This window comes from Phascolarctos cinereus, unplaced genomic scaffold (genome assembly GCF_003287225.1).
Source record: "Phascolarctos cinereus isolate Bilbo 61053 unplaced genomic scaffold, phaCin_HiC Scaffold_3;HRSCAF=262, whole genome shotgun sequence".
Lineage (NCBI taxonomy): Eukaryota > Metazoa > Chordata > Mammalia > Diprotodontia > Phascolarctidae > Phascolarctos > Phascolarctos cinereus.
The window spans coordinates 54,315,448-54,333,450 of NW_027555736.1; the positions used below are offsets into that span (position 1 = coordinate 54,315,448).

Here is an 18,003-nt window from a genome sequence, read left to right on the forward strand (position 1 = left end):
GTCGTTATGTGTTCAAGGAGCAGGCTCATAGCAAGGTTAGGCTTTGCCTGTACAGGGAGATAAATTACAAGGGCACAGCTTGCTTCAGTTCAACTTGAGTTAGCTTAATGATGGCATCTGAAGCCCTGAATTAAAGTTCTGACTTTACCTTGTAATGGTGAGCAAATCATAGTACTTCTCTGATGTGAGGCTGATAGAACTGTAAAATGGAGATAATAAATAATAGTTTATTTTTATTGAGTCATTTCAGTCATATCTGACTCTCTGTGACCCCATTTGGGGTTTTCTTGGTAAAACTACTAGAGTGGTTTGCCATTTCCTTTTCCAGCCCATTTTACAGATGAGAGAACTGAGGCAAGCTGGGATTAAGGGACTTGCCCAGGGTCACACAGCTGGGAAGTATCTGAGGCTGGATTTGAACTCAGATTGGCCGCTGGCACTCTAGCTACTGTGTCACCTAGTTGCCCCTAATACTTATGCTATTTATTGCCTGGGTTTGTTTCAAGGGACCCTTTCAGTCCCTAGCTTCAACCTTGTTTCTTCTTGTGGCCCTACCCCACTTAGACTGAATCTTTTTCTTTTTCAATCTCCCAAATCACCAAAGAAGCAAGATTTAGTTGGAGTTCTTTCAGGCTTGATGCTTGAGTCCAGGCTGGACTGTGCTGACATCCTAAGTGGATTTTTCTTTTCCTAGAGGCCTCGCTGATTTAGTTTTCCTCTTTCATGACTATTTCCTAGCTGCCTTAGCCATTGTTCTCTGTTTTCAAGTCTTCCCTGATCAGATTGTCTCTGGTTGCTCGATCTACCCTTTTCTAGATGCCTCTGAATCAACTCATTCCCTGTTTGGTTGAAAGCCTCTGTAACTATTCATCCTTTTACCTTTTTTAGTAGCTCAGCCATTCCATCCTCTTGGCTTCATAGGTCATACAGCTCATGGCATTGGCATTTCTTTAGCCCACTTTTCCAGTGAATAACTCCACCCTTTTCCTGAACCCCAATAAGCAAGGCCTTGCAATCCACAGAGCCAGTTGGAGAAGTTGGGGAGGGAGTTTGCCATCCCATATACTCTCGGAGGATTATTCCTTTTTGCAACTGCAGATGCTTCATGAGCTATTCGGGAAGTGGCAACCTCTGTGTTCCCAGTCCCTATTTCACAGACACTCAAAGTTGGGTAAATGTTTTACTTCTTCTGTTTTGAGGGAAGGAGGGAAAAAGGAGCATAGTCTGAGAGAAAATCCTGAAACCACTCTGTACCAATATGGCCAGAGGTAAGAAGGAAGATTAGATCTGGTGTATCAAATTTCTGTGCCTTCTTCAGCCTTAGCCTTCTCCTCCTGTAGAATGGGAATGCATTGACACTTTAGCATAGTGAGACAACATTAGATTTAGAGTCAGGGATCCTGATCTTGAATCCTGGCTTATCTGTTGATTATCTGGGTGACCTTTGGGAAATCATTTCACCTTTGTGAGCTTCACCCAATGTCATTATATGTAAAATGACAGGGCTGACCTGTTTCCTAAAATCTCCTTATACTCTAGTCTAGATCATAAAACTGTTAGGATATTCCAAGAACTAGCTAATAAAACACACCTATAAAATGCTTGGTAGGTATTTGAACATAACTTAACTGTCCCATTATGGCAGCTTTTGCTAGAGATTTGGTTTCTGTGGAGTTACTCTTTTTTTTTTTCCCAATGAAGATTCTTGTGCAAAGAAAAGGCACATATGTGCTCTTCTTTTCCCCAGGTCTTCCTCCTTCCTGCTTTTGCCTTTCAGGGTGATAATACTTCCCAAATCTTGACAGGACACTGGGTTGGGAAATCTAGGTTATGGTTCTGGTTTTGCCATTAGTTCACCTGTGTGACCCTGGACAAGTCACTTACCTTTCTGAGCCTGTGTTCTCATTGTTAAAATAAGGGGAATTGACTTGAAGACTTCTAGGCTTCTTTCCAGTTCTCAATGAGTAACTAGAAATGTTCCATCCATTTTCCTACCTATGAAACTTGCTCTTCTACTGCCCAACAAGTTTGAATGGTGAGGTCTGGGCAGGTTAATGGGAGCCCGTGGAAGGAAGAAGAAATTACTAGTTGAGTGGCTATCCCAGGGGGCTTTGGCTACACTGGAATTGTGGGGGCCTTGATGCTAATGCTAAAGCTTATCTTCCCTTCTGGTACGAAGAGACTTTCCATCTGTCTGTGAGTACAACTGATGGCAGAGATTGTGATGAAGAATAGGTCTTATGTAGAAGAGGGTAGAGCTTGCTAGATTGAACTAGGAACTCCTTATTTTCCAGAAAGTGAATTTCTAAGCCAAAATGATTTCACTGGAGTCAGCTATTTTTCAACCTCCCTCCCTCCTCCTCTTCCTTTCCACTTTTTGCCTCAAGTTACTAGAGCCTGAATGAGAGGGGGTGGGTTGCTATATTATTTGCTTGCCATCACTGCAAGACAGGAGGAAGCCAAAGGGTGATTTGCAAAGCCGGGGATGGTGTCTTCAGAGAAGGGCTGAGATACCAATAAGATGCCTTGTGGGGCAGAAATGCTTCTGAGGATATGAGAGACCTTTTCTATTTGTGCCTTCTCTGGAATCTTAAAACCCCACATCATCAAGCTAGGTGATACCTTATCTGCTTAAGGCATTCATAGTATGGGGAATCCTATGAAAAGATGGGTTTCTCCTTAGTAGGATGCTTACTTGCAGGGCTAAGGCTATATATATATGGTGGTGTGATTATGTAGAGTCCTACATTTAGAAGACATCATTGAGATTTTCCAGTTCAACCTCTTCATTTTACAAATGAGGAGACTGTCCCAAAGAGATTAGGAGACTTACCCAAGGTCACATAAATCTTGGAAGAAAGATTGGATTTGAACTTGGCCCTTTGACTTCAAATCCAGTGTGTTTCCCATAGTGCATGGGCCACTATCTCTCCTACCTCAAATACCACTCCTAACTGATGCTTAAAATTCCTGGAGGGAGAGGGATGCTTTTTTTTTTTTTGCTAGGCAGTGGGATTAAGTGACTTGTTCAGGATCACATGACTAGTGTTAAGTGTCTGAGGCTGGATTTGAACTCAGGTCCTACTGACTCCAAGACCACCTAGCTGCCCCTGAGGGATGCTTTTAATTGTGCAATTAGAAACAAAGCTGGGAGTGTTTAATAACCTTGGAGGTGAAACAATGACATATATTCAAATTGAGGATAACATTATTTATAACAGATCCTGTCCTGAAAGCAAGTTTTTTGGTGAAGGGGAGGAGAGCCAGAGGGCACAAGGCATGAGGAGGGAGGCGCTTAGGCTGCTGATGAGAAACTAGACTTTGCTCCCCCTATGGTTTGACCCAAGGTTGACTATACTGCTTGGGTCAGATGGTGAGGTGGGAAGATCACTGTGCCTGGATTCAAGTTTTAAGCCCACCATTTTCTTGTTATGTGACCTTGGGGAAGTGATTTCACTTCTGTTTGCTCATCTGTGAGATGAGGAGCTTGGGGTAAGTGAGTTCCAAGGTTGCCTTGGGCTTGAACAGGGATGAGTCAGGTGCGTCAGTGTCCTGTTTGGCCCTTTCTGGGTCTCTGTGTCCCCTAACCTCATGGTTGCCCTGTCTCTGTAAGCAGGAGTCTCGACGGGGGAGAAGTCAGGCTGCTAAAGTGTCCTATCAGTGAGGGAAATACCTTCTTTGGAGGAAAAGCTGGGTGAGTTTAGCTAGGTTACATTTCTTGACTGGGGGACCCTCACTGTTTTCTGTTTTTCTTTTTGATACATAGAATGAGGCCCTGCTCATTGTATACCAACTCCATCATTACTCTCTGGAGAGAGAAAAGGATCATATCATAAATTTAGAAGTAGAAGCGATCTCAGAGGCCAATGAGTCTAATCCCCTTGTTTTCTAGATGAAGAAACTGAAGAAGAGGTTAAGTGACTTGCCCAGGGTCACACAAGTAGTAGGTGCCTGAGGCAGAATTTGAACCAGGCCTTCCTGAGTCTAAATGTAGTGCTCTAATCATTATACTGTAGATACTGGGCTCTTACTCTCAGAAAGTTTCTCCCCTCTTAATGTGCCCAACCTTTATGTAGGTTTTAATATTTGCAAAATGGTTCACCTGCATTATTTCATTTGACCCTCATAACAACCCTATTAATTGTGGTGTTAGCGCCATTTTATAGACGAGGAAACAGGCTTAGAGAGGTGATTGTCTTACCTAAGATCTCACGGTTCTTAAATGTCTGACTGAGGTGTAATTGGAAGACTGGGCAAACGACACATGCTTTAAGAACACAAAATCCATCAACAACTTGTGAATGAAAGGCAAACTGGTATGGTGAGGATATGGATAAGAAGGGCTTAGAATGATCTTTGTAGAACAAGGTTGTAGGGAGCCTTGTTAGAGGAGGAGGTAAGCTTATTTGCTCTGGCTACAGACTCACCCTCTCCCTTTCACAGGCGGGACCTACATTTTCACCTGGTGTGGGGAAATACCTACTTTGGAAACTGGAGTGTGTTAGGTACAGGACAGGTAGTCAGGAAGACCTGAGTTCAAATCCTGCCTCAGATACTTATTAGCTTGTGATGCCAAGCAAGTCACTTAAAATCTCTGTGCCTCAGTTTCCTTATCTGCATAATGAAGGTGTTAGACTCAATGACCTCTAAGATCATTTCCAGCTATAAATCTAGGGTCCTATGTAACTCAGTGCCTGGGGGCATGAGAATTTAAGTAACTCACCCACCATTATATCTCTTCCATTATTTATCCTTCATTTCTAAAGGGTATTCCTGGCATCACAGGTGATATCTTGACTTGTGCTGTGATCACATAACTAGTCTGTGTTAGAGGCAAGACAAGTCCAGGGCTTCTTCCAAGGTCAGCCCCTTCTACCACTTTCTCTCCATTTCATGGTACTTTTCTTTGGGCCAGGGTGTTGGAAAAGAAGGGATAGGGAAAGGTGGTAAGGATAGGGGGCTGAATCTATTTTTTCCCAGGCCCCTGCCAGCCTGGTAACAGCACCTGCAATGTCTTTTATGAGGCAGTGTATGTAATAAATAGGATTTGTGGCAAGGGAGACTGGAGAAAAGGCCCAACTGTGAGGTATGACTGCTGGTTCTTATTATCAACATGCCAAGACTTTGGTGTTTTTTTTGGACATCTGAATCCGGCCAATTTCAGACTAATTTAGTTTGTGCTGTGGATTAGCCACCATTATATTAACTATATCAGGAAAGTGCTTCTTTCTGTTGACTCAACTGAAGGCCCCCTAGATCAAGAGAGGGAGTTGCAAATGTGGTGGTTTCGTGTGTGCCATAGTGTTCGTTTCAAGTTGCGGAAGCAATCAATGGATCAATGAGTCAGGGCTGTGAACAGCTGGGCGATTTCCGTTGGCCCCATTGTTTCTGTTTTATTTAATTTCCAGGTGTCCTACATTGGTCAGGACTGCAGAGAGATTCCAGAGCATCTCGGCAGGGACTTTGGCCACTTCGCAAAGAGGCTTGATCTGAGCTTCAACTTGCTGAGGTATGTAACCTACGTGTGACAAATCACGGCCAGGTGAGCCCCATCGTCCAAGTACGTAATGGCACAGAGCTCAAAGTCAAGCGTTGCAGGCCCCATCCATGGAGCCCTTTCATCCTTAATAGGGCATCCCAAGATATGTGAAATTGAAGCCCTAAAGGTTTGACTGTTTTAAATTATCCCTCTGATTGCTTTTTGTGCAAGGGGAAGAGGTAGCAAGTATTTGTCTTCCTCCAATTCCCTCAAGAGAGAGCATTGTCATTTTCCTGTTATTTTCCTGTCTTGTTGAGATGTGCATGTATCCAAAAGATCATGCCTGGAGAAAGAATGGAATCATGCTAGCAGGGTCTTTTTTTTTTGCGGGGAGAGCTGTGTGTATGCTTTTCAACCCCTCCCTCCATATTACATTTTCTAAGTCACAAGCAGGTGTGTTGCTTTTATGTGCGCGTGTTTCCTTTCCTTGCCTTGTTATAAATTGTGACCTTAAATATTTGTGATATTGATTTCTCCCAGATGGTGTTTAACCAGAATTCATACATTGTTGGCATCAGGTAGAGTTTGGGAGGATGGGGTGGGGGGAGGGAATTCTTTTCACAGCCAGTATGCTTAACTTTTGCCAGGTTTAGAGTTTTAGGTATTATTTGGGTTTATTTCTTCCTTCCATGACGTGTTTTAATGTGTGTGTATATGTGTTTTGTGGAGTTTGAAGTGGAATTGGACATAGGGAGAGTGTGATAAAATGACATCTGAAACAATAAGGACTTAGTTTCCTAGGGGCAGGGCTGTGTCCTGCCTTCCTAACAGGTTGAAAAGTTGTCTGGTTTTTTGTGAGCTCAATGTCTCCAGAGAGTTGAGGAAATTCTAGGGTCAGGAGTGATGGGCTTGGAGTTTATTTCAGGACTTTGGGAAGAGGGTCTTTTCTACCTCCTTTCCCTCACCAGAATCTTCCCCATTTCCATCAATGGATTGGGATTCTTGGAAGAATATGTTGTAAAGATGAGGCAACAGCTAAGAGGCCAGAAACAAGCCTATATCTCAAAGGATGGAGAGTGACATAGAAGGTATTTGCATGCTTTTGCATGGGAGCATGCAGTTAAAGTAAAAAAAAGTGGGGGAAGGTTCTGGTTTTCTCTCTTTATGTGTCATAGCTAGAGCTCTTAAACAGCCCCCAAGGTTGGTGGTACAGTGGCTCAGATATGTGTCTATATCCAAGTTGCAGTCCTAGGCTATCTCAGAATGTCCTTGCTATCACAGAACTGCCTAATGCCAGAAAACCCAGCTAACAAGAGCTTACCAAATATAGCCAGATGGCACAGGATGTCCAGTGGGGGAGAAAAAGCACTGGTTCCTATGGCTGTCTTGGCCATATTCTCAAAGGTGATTGCACCCAGAGAAACTGACGGAAACTTATGTTAGGGAAGACTCCCAGTAATTCAGCCATGACCTTCCTTATTTTCAGGGGCTCACCTGGGTTTGAGTGATGTTCCAAAAGCAATCCCAATTTACTACAGATCCATAATGAATACAAATCTTCATAGTATCAGACAGTCCATTGCTGCTAGCATTAAGGTCTACTCTTCTTCATTATTAGTGATCCCACTACATGTCACCTCTGTCATAGTAGCAGTCATATAGCTCATGCAAAAAATGCCTTAATGCTGATGTAGTTCACAACTCTTAGTTTCAGGGCTGCCTCTGGCCGGGGTGCTGACAGTATCTCCTTTTTATGGACTCCTCCTTTCTTTGCCCTAGCGAAGATGGTCTGAATTCTTCTGCATGTGTCTTAGCCAGGGAGTGGGCATGTATGCCTTTGACTAACTTGAACATTTGATCTTCTGGAATGTGTCTCTTCTGGTCAATCAAATAATACTACTGCCCCTAATTTTGTCAACAGGCCCACATTTTTCATAACTCTTTGCCTGAAGATCCCATCTGCATGAGGGCAGGTTGATTCCATTTCTCTCATAGAAATTCAGGGAAACTTAATGACTCGGGATGAAATGTGAAGGACTTGGTGAATTTCACAAGTCATTGCTAATCCAACTCCACTCATGCTCATTGGTCATTCTGTTGGCCAACGATGATGAATAGCCCTCAACATCTGTCATTTATAGCTTAGAGGGTCTTTGTACTGGGATGTATGGGTAATCCAATTGGACACAGTCCCCAGGTTCCTACAAGACCTTTGTCTTTAGTTTCTTTCTTCGTCACCTCCTTTCCTCTGGTTGCCTGTCTTAAAGGTTGCTGGGTGGCCCAGATTCCACTTTGCAGATCTTGTTCTCAATTCACCAGGGCTGACATTTCTTGTGTATGAAGGCACAAATGTGGGGAGAATTCTTAGGCCACTTGAAAGAGTGATCTTCAAAGGACAAGCACATTGTTATTCTTGGCACATTCCATCATTGGCATGAACTTGCTGCAAGTGTATAGCATAACACTATAGATCCTACTTAATTCCTGGTTTTCATGCTCTGAGTATTTGGTTGTGGGTGGTTGGCAGTGGTACCTTCTTTGAAACCTTCTCTAGAATTTGGTACAAATGATGGAACCCTATCCGAAATAATCTGTCTGGGAAGTCTATGTAGGAAATTGATTATTTTTTTTCCTGTCCTCTAGGATTAGAGTTGATGGTCCCTAAATCTTACTCCAGGACATTGGGAAAAGGAAATCCTTTCTTCATTTTCACTTGTTCCTGACTCCGATTCTTCCTCAATTCTGCCAGGCCTTAATTCTTAGGAGCTTACAGGCTCCCAGTAAGTCCAGCTTGATGTATTTCTGCGATCCCTGAAGTCTAGCCAAATTATATGTGAAAGGAAGGGGACAGCAAGATGGTGCAGTGAACAGAGCACCAGACCTGGAGAGGACCTGAGTTCAAATCTGGCCTCAGACACATAACATTTACTAGCTGTCTGGGCAAGTCACTTAACCCCAACTGCCTCACCCTACCAAAAAATATGTGAAAGGAATGGTGGTTATATTCACCTTAGATGTTGACATGTGGGTACAACCTAGGTCCTTTTTGGGATAACAAAAAATAAGATATCCTTGATGGCAACCAGGAAAGTTGAGGGAACTCTTTAAAAATGTTAACATGAATATACTATTATCAAGATTGTGGGATTGTAGATACAGAGTTGCAATGGACCTCACAGGTCACCTGAACTAGTCCTCTCATTTTACAGGTAAGGAAACTGAAAATCAGGGAGGTTATATGATTTGCCCAAAGTCATACAGATAGTAAGAGGAAGAGGCTTGGTTTTTATTTCATTTAATGAGTAGATTTATAGCTGTGGAAGTGATGTGCCAGGCAGGAAGTCTATCATAATGACTTTTAGGCAGTTCTTCAGTTTTCTTCTGATAAAGTTCTCAAGCAAGCCCTGGTGTTCTTCAGGAATGCCTTCCATCTTCCCTTAAATGAAGCGATGGTAGCTGAAACCAATCTTGACCTGAGTTCCATTCAGTACTGGAATTATTGCTTGAGCCATGGATACCTACATACCACCTCAGTTATAGGTTTGTCTGGGACCTCCAAAGCCATCTGCCTCGTGTGACTCATTGCCTATCAGATCCAGGGGAGTGTCTCACATCTTGTGAGCCCACCTTCCAAAGGGTCACCTTTCATTGAGATCAGCTTCTCAGAGGTGACCTGACATCAAATGGACATTCCCAGTTTTCTGACTGAGGTCTGAGACATAGTTATCCTGAATGAATTGGCCTATGGACCTTCCCTTTTCCCTTTAGGGTTAAGGTGGTTTGGGAGTTTCCCATTCCAACCCCTCCCCAGGGCAAGTCATAGAAAGGGACCCCTCTAGAGCTCCCTGTACTGCGTGTTAAGGTGTAGTGGAAAGAGTGTCTCACTTTGTTTTGAATCCAGTCTCAACATTCACAGGCTACGTGACATTGGGCAAGGTGGCCACTTATTATTTCTGAGCCCCAATTTCATCATCTATAAAAATGGAAATAATTATACCTATCATAAAGTTGTTGTGGGAATTAGATGAAATGATGAATATAAAGCACTTTGCATGTTATCCTACTTCTCTATGTACCTCTCCCTTTGAGGGAGAAATTTCTCCCTTGTTCTTCGTTACCTCGACATGCCCATATTCTTTTCTTTTCTTTTCTTTTTTTTTTATGATTTTTTTGGTTTGTTTTTGCTTTTCAGTGAGACAATCCAAGTTAAGTGACTTGCCCAGGGTCACACAGCTGGTATGCGGCAAGTGTCTGAGGCTGGATTTGAACTCAGGTCCCCCTAACTCCAAGACTGGAGCTCTATCCACTGTGTCACCTAGCTGCCCCGCCCATATTCCTTTAATAGAAAGCCCCTGACTGGGAAGTTAAGCCACATGCATACAAGGGAAGGTGCCTAGGATTCTTATCTGTGTAGATGGGGCCTTCCCAGACTCCAGAGGCTCACTGAGATCTGATTTGGCACCGTGGAGAAAACTCCATCCTGAGGTCCTGCTCTGCTGATTGGTGACTGCCTCCCTGAGAACATTGTTTTTTTTTGGGGGGGGGCAATTGGGGTTAAGTGACTTGCCCAGGGTCACACAGCTAGTAAGTGTCAAGTGTTTGGTCTGAGGCCGGATTTGAACTCAGGTCCTCCTGACTTCAGGGTTGGTACTCTATACACTGTGCCACCTAGCTGCCCCCCCTGAGAACATCGTTTTGGGCAGGACCACAGCTATACTGCACCTCACTCATGTCTGGACTCATTCTCTAGTCTTCTCTTCCTTCTTCTCACCTGCTATCTTTCCCCTTTGTGAGTACCCTTTCCTGCCTCCCAATTCCTTTATGTGTGTTCCTTGTTTGAAAGGAAATTCCTTGTGTGTTTTTATTTATGTAAAATTATATAAAATATTCATATTTCTATCCCTAGTCCCAAGAATAGTGTGTGGCACATAGGAAGTGCTTAATAAATGCACTATCTCCTCCATCCACCCCCCCCACCCTCTCAAACCCAAATTCTACAATTCCCTGGTAGTAGACAGTCTTATTACCATCAGTAAGACCTACTCTTCTTTCTCAAGTCCCTCAATACAAGATGTACCTCTATGTAAATACTTACAGGGTTCAGCTTTGAGTAGCTTGTTGCTTACCATAGCTTAGCTACACAGTTGCTGGCCTTGAAAAGGTGATATATAGAGAGTTGTGGAATTAGAGTTGGGGGAACTAAGAGAAACATATAAGCAACATATAATACAGAGCTGAAACAATCAAGAAATATTAGCTTTAAAGTAAGTAAAATTGGAGTCTAGCCCAGATGTGCAGGAAGAGAGTAGAGTGATATATATTTTAGGATGACCTGTACTGAGCATATGTGACCATCATTCATTAGATGCTTCCTTGTTTTAGGATGGTCAAAAAAATATTCCTGTGCTCAGGGCATCAGCCAGATTCTTGACCTTGCAACTCCTAGTATCCTGTGTTCTCTGACCTCTGGAGCTTTTAGGCTCATGTGAGATGGGCTACAGGAAGTCTTCTGAATGGCTGGTGAGAGCACGGGATGTGGGCACAAGAAGGACAGAGCCGGAAGTAAATGTGTCAGCTGGTAACAGATCATGAGGTATCAGGTTTTTCATTGGTAACAGAGCAGCCCTTGTAACATCCTGGGACCTTGCCTTCTATTTGTGGAAGAGGGGGGAAGGCAGGGTGGTGAGGAAGAGGAATATCCAGGATTAGACCTTGTCTGTTGCCTTTGTTTGCCTTAACAAGGCTAGGGAGGGGAAAAGAGCTAAGTATTAAATATGAACTCCAAATCCATGGGAAGGATTCTCTTCTGGATTAACTCCAGAAGTCATTTCCAGCTGGGAGTCCTGTAGAATATCAATGTACAGTCATTTAATTGGTCATCTCTTGGAGCTGAAGCTGATGACAATTCCAGGATTCACTTGTTTCTTTGACTTTAATTCATTCAGTCCATTGGGAAATTAACATGATTCAACTTCAGGTATGGAACTATGGAAGACAGTAGGAGGAGAGGCCTTAGTAGAAATTGCTGAGTCCCACCTAATGGCCTCCCTTTCTCCAACTTAACTTTCCCCCCATGTTGGTATATTTGGGCTGGTGGTTCTGACTGGCTAGCAGCAGAGTTGAACTTCCCAGATGTTCTCATTTGATGGAAATTGGCAAAGTAAAGTAAATCTGCTGAAAGAGAAGGATTGTGAATTTGGGAACATCCCTTGGGGCTTAGTTTTGCTGGTAATCCTACTACCCCCTCACCTGCAAATAACAAATATGAATTTCTCTAGGGGCATCATTTTTCTAGACCAATTCCCACAGAATACTGGATTTCCACGTGAGGTGAATAAGTATTTGGTTGAAAAAAAAAGAGGATAGCCAGTTTCCTTAACTTTTTTTTGCATTTTATTTGTGTATGCTCTTTTATTACCTGTCCTTCCTACGTCCCCTCTCTCCAAGTGAACGAATTATAAACTCTCATAACACGTGCATAATCCAGCAAAACTAATTCCCCTTGTCAAAAAAATCTATGTCTCATCCTGTGTTTTAAGACTATTGCTTCTTTGGCCAAAGGCAGGTAGGGCGCACTTCATCTTTAGTCCTCTGGCACCATGGTTCCTTATTGTCTTGGTCAGAGTGCTAGAGGCTTTTCAAGGTTGTTTTGCTTTAAAATGCTTTAAAATTGTGAAATTGCTCTACTAGCTCTGCTTACTTCTTCCACATTTGTTCAAGGAGGCCTTCCCAGTTTCCTCTGAAACTGTTCATTTCATTGTATTTTAAAGCACAATAATCTTGTGTTACATGTATACTCTGTAATTTGTTTAGTCATTCCCCAATAGGAGGACATCCCCTTAGTTTCCTTATTTTTTTGGACACCATGGAAAGAACTGCCATAAATAGTTTTGCACATGTAAGTCTTTCCCCTCATTCTTTGATCTCTTTGGGCAATAGGCCTAGCAGTGGTATTATTGCTGAGTCAAAGGGTATAGACTGTGTAGTCTATACCTGAGCATAGTTCTAAGTTGTTTTCCATAATGGTTGGCCTAATTCACAGCTCCAACAACTGTGCATTGATGTGCCTATGTTCCTACACCTTTCCCTCCTACAGCCCCCCACCATTTGCCATTTTCCTCTATAGTTATCTTTGCCATTCTGATGGATATGAGGTAGAATGTCCGAAGTGCTTTAGTGTACATTTCTCTAATTATTTTGGATTTGGAGCATTTTTTCATATAATTATTGATAGTTGGATTTCTTCATTTTAAAGCTGCTTGTGAATATCCTTTGACCATTTATCTATTGGGGAATGGCTCTTAGTCTTATACTTTGCATCAGTTCCTTATATATCTTATACAGGGTATCCCACAAGTCTTAGTGCAGTTCTGAGCATTAATAGCTTAGCACTGCTCCAATATTTTTGAAATACCCTGTATGAGACCCTTGTCAGAGAAACATGATGTAAAGTCTTTTCTGTTATTTGTTTCCCTTCTAATTTTAGCTATACTGGTTTTGCTTGTGCAAAACCTTTTTATTTTTATATAAGCAAAATTGTCTATTCATAGTCTCTTCTCTAAAATATTAGATGTGAAACTGTGTATCAAAAATATTTATTACATTTCAGAATTTGTCAGTATGAAAATAGGTTCAGTTTCTTTATTTTTGTGCCAAGATTTCCCCCAATCTCCCCTTTTAACTAAGGAGGTATTCCAACATTTATGATTTCCTCCCATGTTAAACAATTCTAATCTCCTAAATATTCCATGGCCAAATTAAGTTGGGAAATATGGCCTTAGGATGTGAGTTATTATCAGCAAGAATCTTCAACTGAGAGGAAAATCTTGCCCCTTGGACTTGAATGTATCACTGATTTGACTGTGATTGGTTTTCCTCACCTCTTCCCATGGAATTGATGTCCCAAATAATGTACAAAGTTTACTATTTACTTCTCCTCTCCTAGTAATTAATGAGAGGCTCACATGAGGTATTAGAGACGTGGTGTTAGAATCAAGACACTCAACATCAGGTCCTGGCTCTGGCAGTCAGAAATCATCCTGGGTGAACCACTCTACCTACTCGTCGTAATAGTTCCTTCATTTGTAAAACAGCTATAATGATACCTCACCCATCTCACTGGATCGTTTTGAGGAAAGTACTTTGTAACCTATATAACATAGGTTAGTGTGAGTTATTCCCCCCCTCACCCCACCCTGACCTGTGATTATTTCAGCATAAGGAAGTCCTGGAGAAGAAATTTGCTCCAACTGATAAGGACCAATAATTGTCTGTAGCATGTAGTCTGAGAGCAGCTTGGGGCCTTGAGAGGTTAGGGGACTTGTCTATAATTCTAAGACTTGACCACAGGTCTTCCTTACTCCAAGTCTGGTCCTCTTTCCGCTATACCACACTGCCTTTCGTGATTATAATTGTAATGAAAAGAAATAACTCCCCTTGATCTGTTTCTCATTCTTGAACTTCTCTCCATGAAGGAAGTTTGTTAATGGGTCACTTTGACTTTGGGGGTGGGGGTCCCATCTCCCCAGATTGGGAAGAGTAGAGGCTATTCCTCGTAGCCTTATTCTCTGGTCCCAAGAGCCCTGGATGGTTTTTGTGGCTTGCCTGTTTAGGCTTTGTTGAATGCAGCAGGCAGAGCTGAGCTCCCATGGCAAACAGTGATAAATACGCCTGTGTCAATCTGGCAGTAAAAGTGAGAGAGTTTAATTGATCAATGGGGAAAGGAAGCTTACGTTTAAAAAATTAAATTATTGGCAGTCGCATCTTATTTAGCATTGCTCTGATAAATGCGCTGGGTGGCAAACTGTATGAAGGGAAGGCCTCGCAGGCAGGAGCTTGCTCCCTGTTCTTCCAGACTTGGACTAGGGTGAGGGTGAGGCTCTGGGTGCGTCCCATTCCTTAGTTGTGGACATCCTTGTTGTGGAGATGTCTTCATCCGACTCTGCCCTCCTGTCTTCCCAGTTGGATAGCATATGGGGGCAGAACAGCCTAATTTCACTGTTTCTTTTCCCATAAAGCATCCCATTCTCTTGATAGTCTACAGATGCTGGAGTCTTCCTCAGTTGGTTAGAGCATGATACCGTTGAGCCCAAGATCATGAGCTAAGTTTCTGTGTGAGTCACTTAATTCTTCAGAGAGAAAAGAAAACTTCAGCTCCATGGTCACGTACCATACCCGCCACAGTGCATTTGTACCACACAATAAATCCTTTCCTCTGACTAACCAGTAGTATGAGAGAGAGAGAGAGAGAGAGAGAGAGAGAGAGAGAGAGAGAGAGAGAGAGAGAGAGAGAGAGAGATCTGACTCCTGAGTACTCAAGTAGAGCTGGGATCTCATGGATATGAATATTTTCTTCAACAAAGTGGATCTGAGTCCTTCTGCAACTGCCTCCCTTGACTCTTGTCCCAGTCCTCCTATAAATATGCTACAAGTGATCCACCCAGTTTGCTGTGGGGGCTCTTCTCTTTCTCCCAACTTGACAAGAATGCCAGTGTCACATGTGAGTTGTTCATTGGTTATCCTCATCTTTGCCTCATGACATGCTCATTTTTTTTTTGCTCAGATGTTTCTTGATAACATCTTTTATACTGTATTTATAATGTATTGCAGCCTGCTTCCACCCATCATGAAGTTCTCTGTTGCTCTTTGGATGATACTTAATTTCAATTCTTTGGTGACTCTAGTGTTTCCATTACTCACAAGCATACACTAACTCTGTAAGAACACTGGCAGTATGAAGCTGAGCCTTTGTAATCGGGAGAAACATGAGGATGTTTAAGACTGTCACAGTTTCCCAAAGGCAATCCACTTTATTCTCCTCCTCTTCAGCTCTGGGCTCTCCTCATTCATTGTCCATCTGTAATATCAATCCAAGACCTGGGTTCTTAACCTGGGATCCATGGATCCTCAAGGGGTTCATGGATTTGGATGAGAAAGACTACAACTTTATTTTTATTAATATCTAACTGAAAGTTAGCATTTCTTTTAATTATTGAGAAATATTTTTAGAAGGTGTCCATAGGCTTCACCAAACTGCCTTAGGAGTCCCTGATACAAAAGGGTGAAAAATTCTTAATCTATGATCTCTCTCTCTCTCTCTCTCTCTCTCTCTCTCTCTCTCTCTCTCTCTCTCTCTCTTTCTCTCTCTCTCTCTCTTCCCCCTCTCCCTATCTATCTATCTATCTATCTATCTATCTATCTATCTATCTATCTATCCCTGTATGTATATATGTGTGTGTATATATATGTATATTCATATACATATATGTATATTCATACCCTTACAGATGAGCTCTATCAGTTGTGTATCCAGTTGGATGTCATAGTCTGCCTTCATCAGTATGGTTTTTCCTTTTGGGTAGTTGAGCCAAACTCTTTCTAATGACCGTAAGTCTTATGTAGGAGGCTCTGCTACAGTGTTCCAAGGTTGATGTATTGATTGTAGTGTTGCCTGCAGACAGGCATACCTGGAGGACCTCATTATCTATGCAGAACCCTTCATCAGCTTCGACTTTGGACTGGGTTTGCTCTGTGATGTTGGCAAATCCCTTTGTTGAGAATCCATCTCTTTCTTTTATAATTGGAGGGTGGTCGAACAAAGTGATCTCTATTGTCATGTTTTTGAGGAATCGTGTGTGCTTTTTAACTCCTGTATGGGGGTTACTGTATTTAGGGAGAGTCTTTAAGATGGTGGTTTGCTTTAGCAAATTAAAAAAAAACTTCTTTATAATCAACAAACTGTAAGCAGAGTGGGGATTTGTATTCTCTTCATCTTTCAACTGTGTGGTGGTGAAGATGCAGTCTACTGTGGAATATTGCTTGTGAGAAGCTGCCCATTCCCTTTTGACAACCACATCAAGGAAAGTCTTGTGTATATAGCTAATAATAGCTAATAGCTAACATTCATAAATCACCTACTATGTTCTAGTCACTGTGCCAAGTATGTTATAGATATGATCTCATTTGACCCTCACAACAATCCTGGGAGGTAGTTTTAAAGATTTTAAAGATTTTTAAATCTTTGAAACATGAGGAAACTGAAGCAAATAGAGATTAAATGACTTGTCCAGGGTCATATAGTAAGTAAATTTCTGAGACTGGATTTGGACTCAGGTCTTGTTGACTCCAGGCCCAGTGCTCTATCTACTGCACCACCTTGCTGCCAAATATATAATTTCATATAGATGGAAAAGTATATGGGCTAGTTATAGTGGTTCTCTTGGTCACCTTTTTAATGGGGGGGGTAGGCTCAAATTTTGTCACTGCCTTTGATATCTTCACCCCTCTTGGAAGAACAATATTGGAACATGAGTACATCATATTGGAATATAGGAATGAGACCGTGACTCAGTAGTACAGTTGTATTTTGTAGTAGTACTTCGTATGCAAAAGATGACACAGTTTTGTTTTGTTTTTATGCTGGAATATCTGCCCTGAAAAGTGGTAGTAAGCTTGTTTTCCCCTTTAAATGTTCAGTCCTACTAGGTGATAGAATTATGGGGTGGGCAGAGTCCTCTCATAGTGTTTGGAGAAGACAACATGGTGGGAAATACTGTTTTGCCCCATTTCAATGTCTGAGCATCATCATGGAAGGAAAAGTAGGAGTCTTAAAATTAATTTGAACAAATCTAGTTTTATTCCAAGAAATTAATTAACCACACCAGACTATTCAGCTGCTAATAGGATATGGCATTAGTCTCTAAAGTAGATGGTATATCAGGGAATATTTAATGACTCATTTAGACCCTTTTACTCCTATTTCCTCTCTTCAGTCTTCCATATAATGTTTTCCATTGTTAATTCTCTGTAAAAAGGAAAATTTCTCCATTGATCCTGCAGGAGCCAACAAAAGTGGTCTGATGGTGGACTCCAGTGCCTTCTGGCTAGCCTAGCTAAGTATGGAAGGCCCCTCTCATAAAGTGAAGAATATTTTTTGGCCACAGCTGTTCTTGAAAACCATCTCCTAAGTTGTGGAGGGTGTCCACACACCAACAAAACTGTAGATTCTTGAAGTATTGGAAGACCTATCCAACTAGTCTAAGGGTAGTCTATTTCTTACTCTCTTCATATTCCACTTCTTCCTCAACTTCAAATTACATTGGTTTATTTGATTCTCTCCTTTCAGAGCCTCAGGTTACCTCTGCTCTTTTCATACTACTTACTTAGGTTGAGGTCCAAGGTCCAAGGGAATATAATTCTATATAATTGCTAGGTGTCTGAGGGAAGGGCTAGGGTGGAAGGGAGTGTGCTGTAAAAGAAACAGTAGAGTTTGTGGAAGAGTTTAGCCTTTTCAAGCTTTTTTACTTCCTGAACCATAGAGGGAGACTTGGAGAAACTTTAACCCGAGTCTGGGTCGGGGGTATAATGAAAAGAGCACTGGATTTGGAGATAGAGGTTCTTGGTTTGAATCCTGATTTTGATATTACCTGTGTAATCTTGGGAAAACCCCTTAACCTTCTTGGTTTCAGTTTCCTTCTCTATGAAATGAAGAGGCTGGACTAGGTTATCTCCCAAGGGTCTAAATG

General features: G+C 42.0%; 1 protein-coding gene across 1 annotated transcript in view; it reads left to right on the plus strand.

The window, feature by feature from the left end:
* LRMDA (leucine rich melanocyte differentiation associated) overlaps positions 1-18,003 on the plus strand; it is a 1,318,218-nt gene that overhangs the window by 4,110 nt on the left and 1,296,105 nt on the right. Inside the window, exon 2 of the mRNA XM_021006197.2 lies at positions 5,409-5,509. Within this exon, the coding sequence (XP_020861856.1) occupies positions 5,409-5,509 (101 nt within the window). The remainder of the gene's footprint in view (positions 1-5,408; positions 5,510-18,003) is intronic.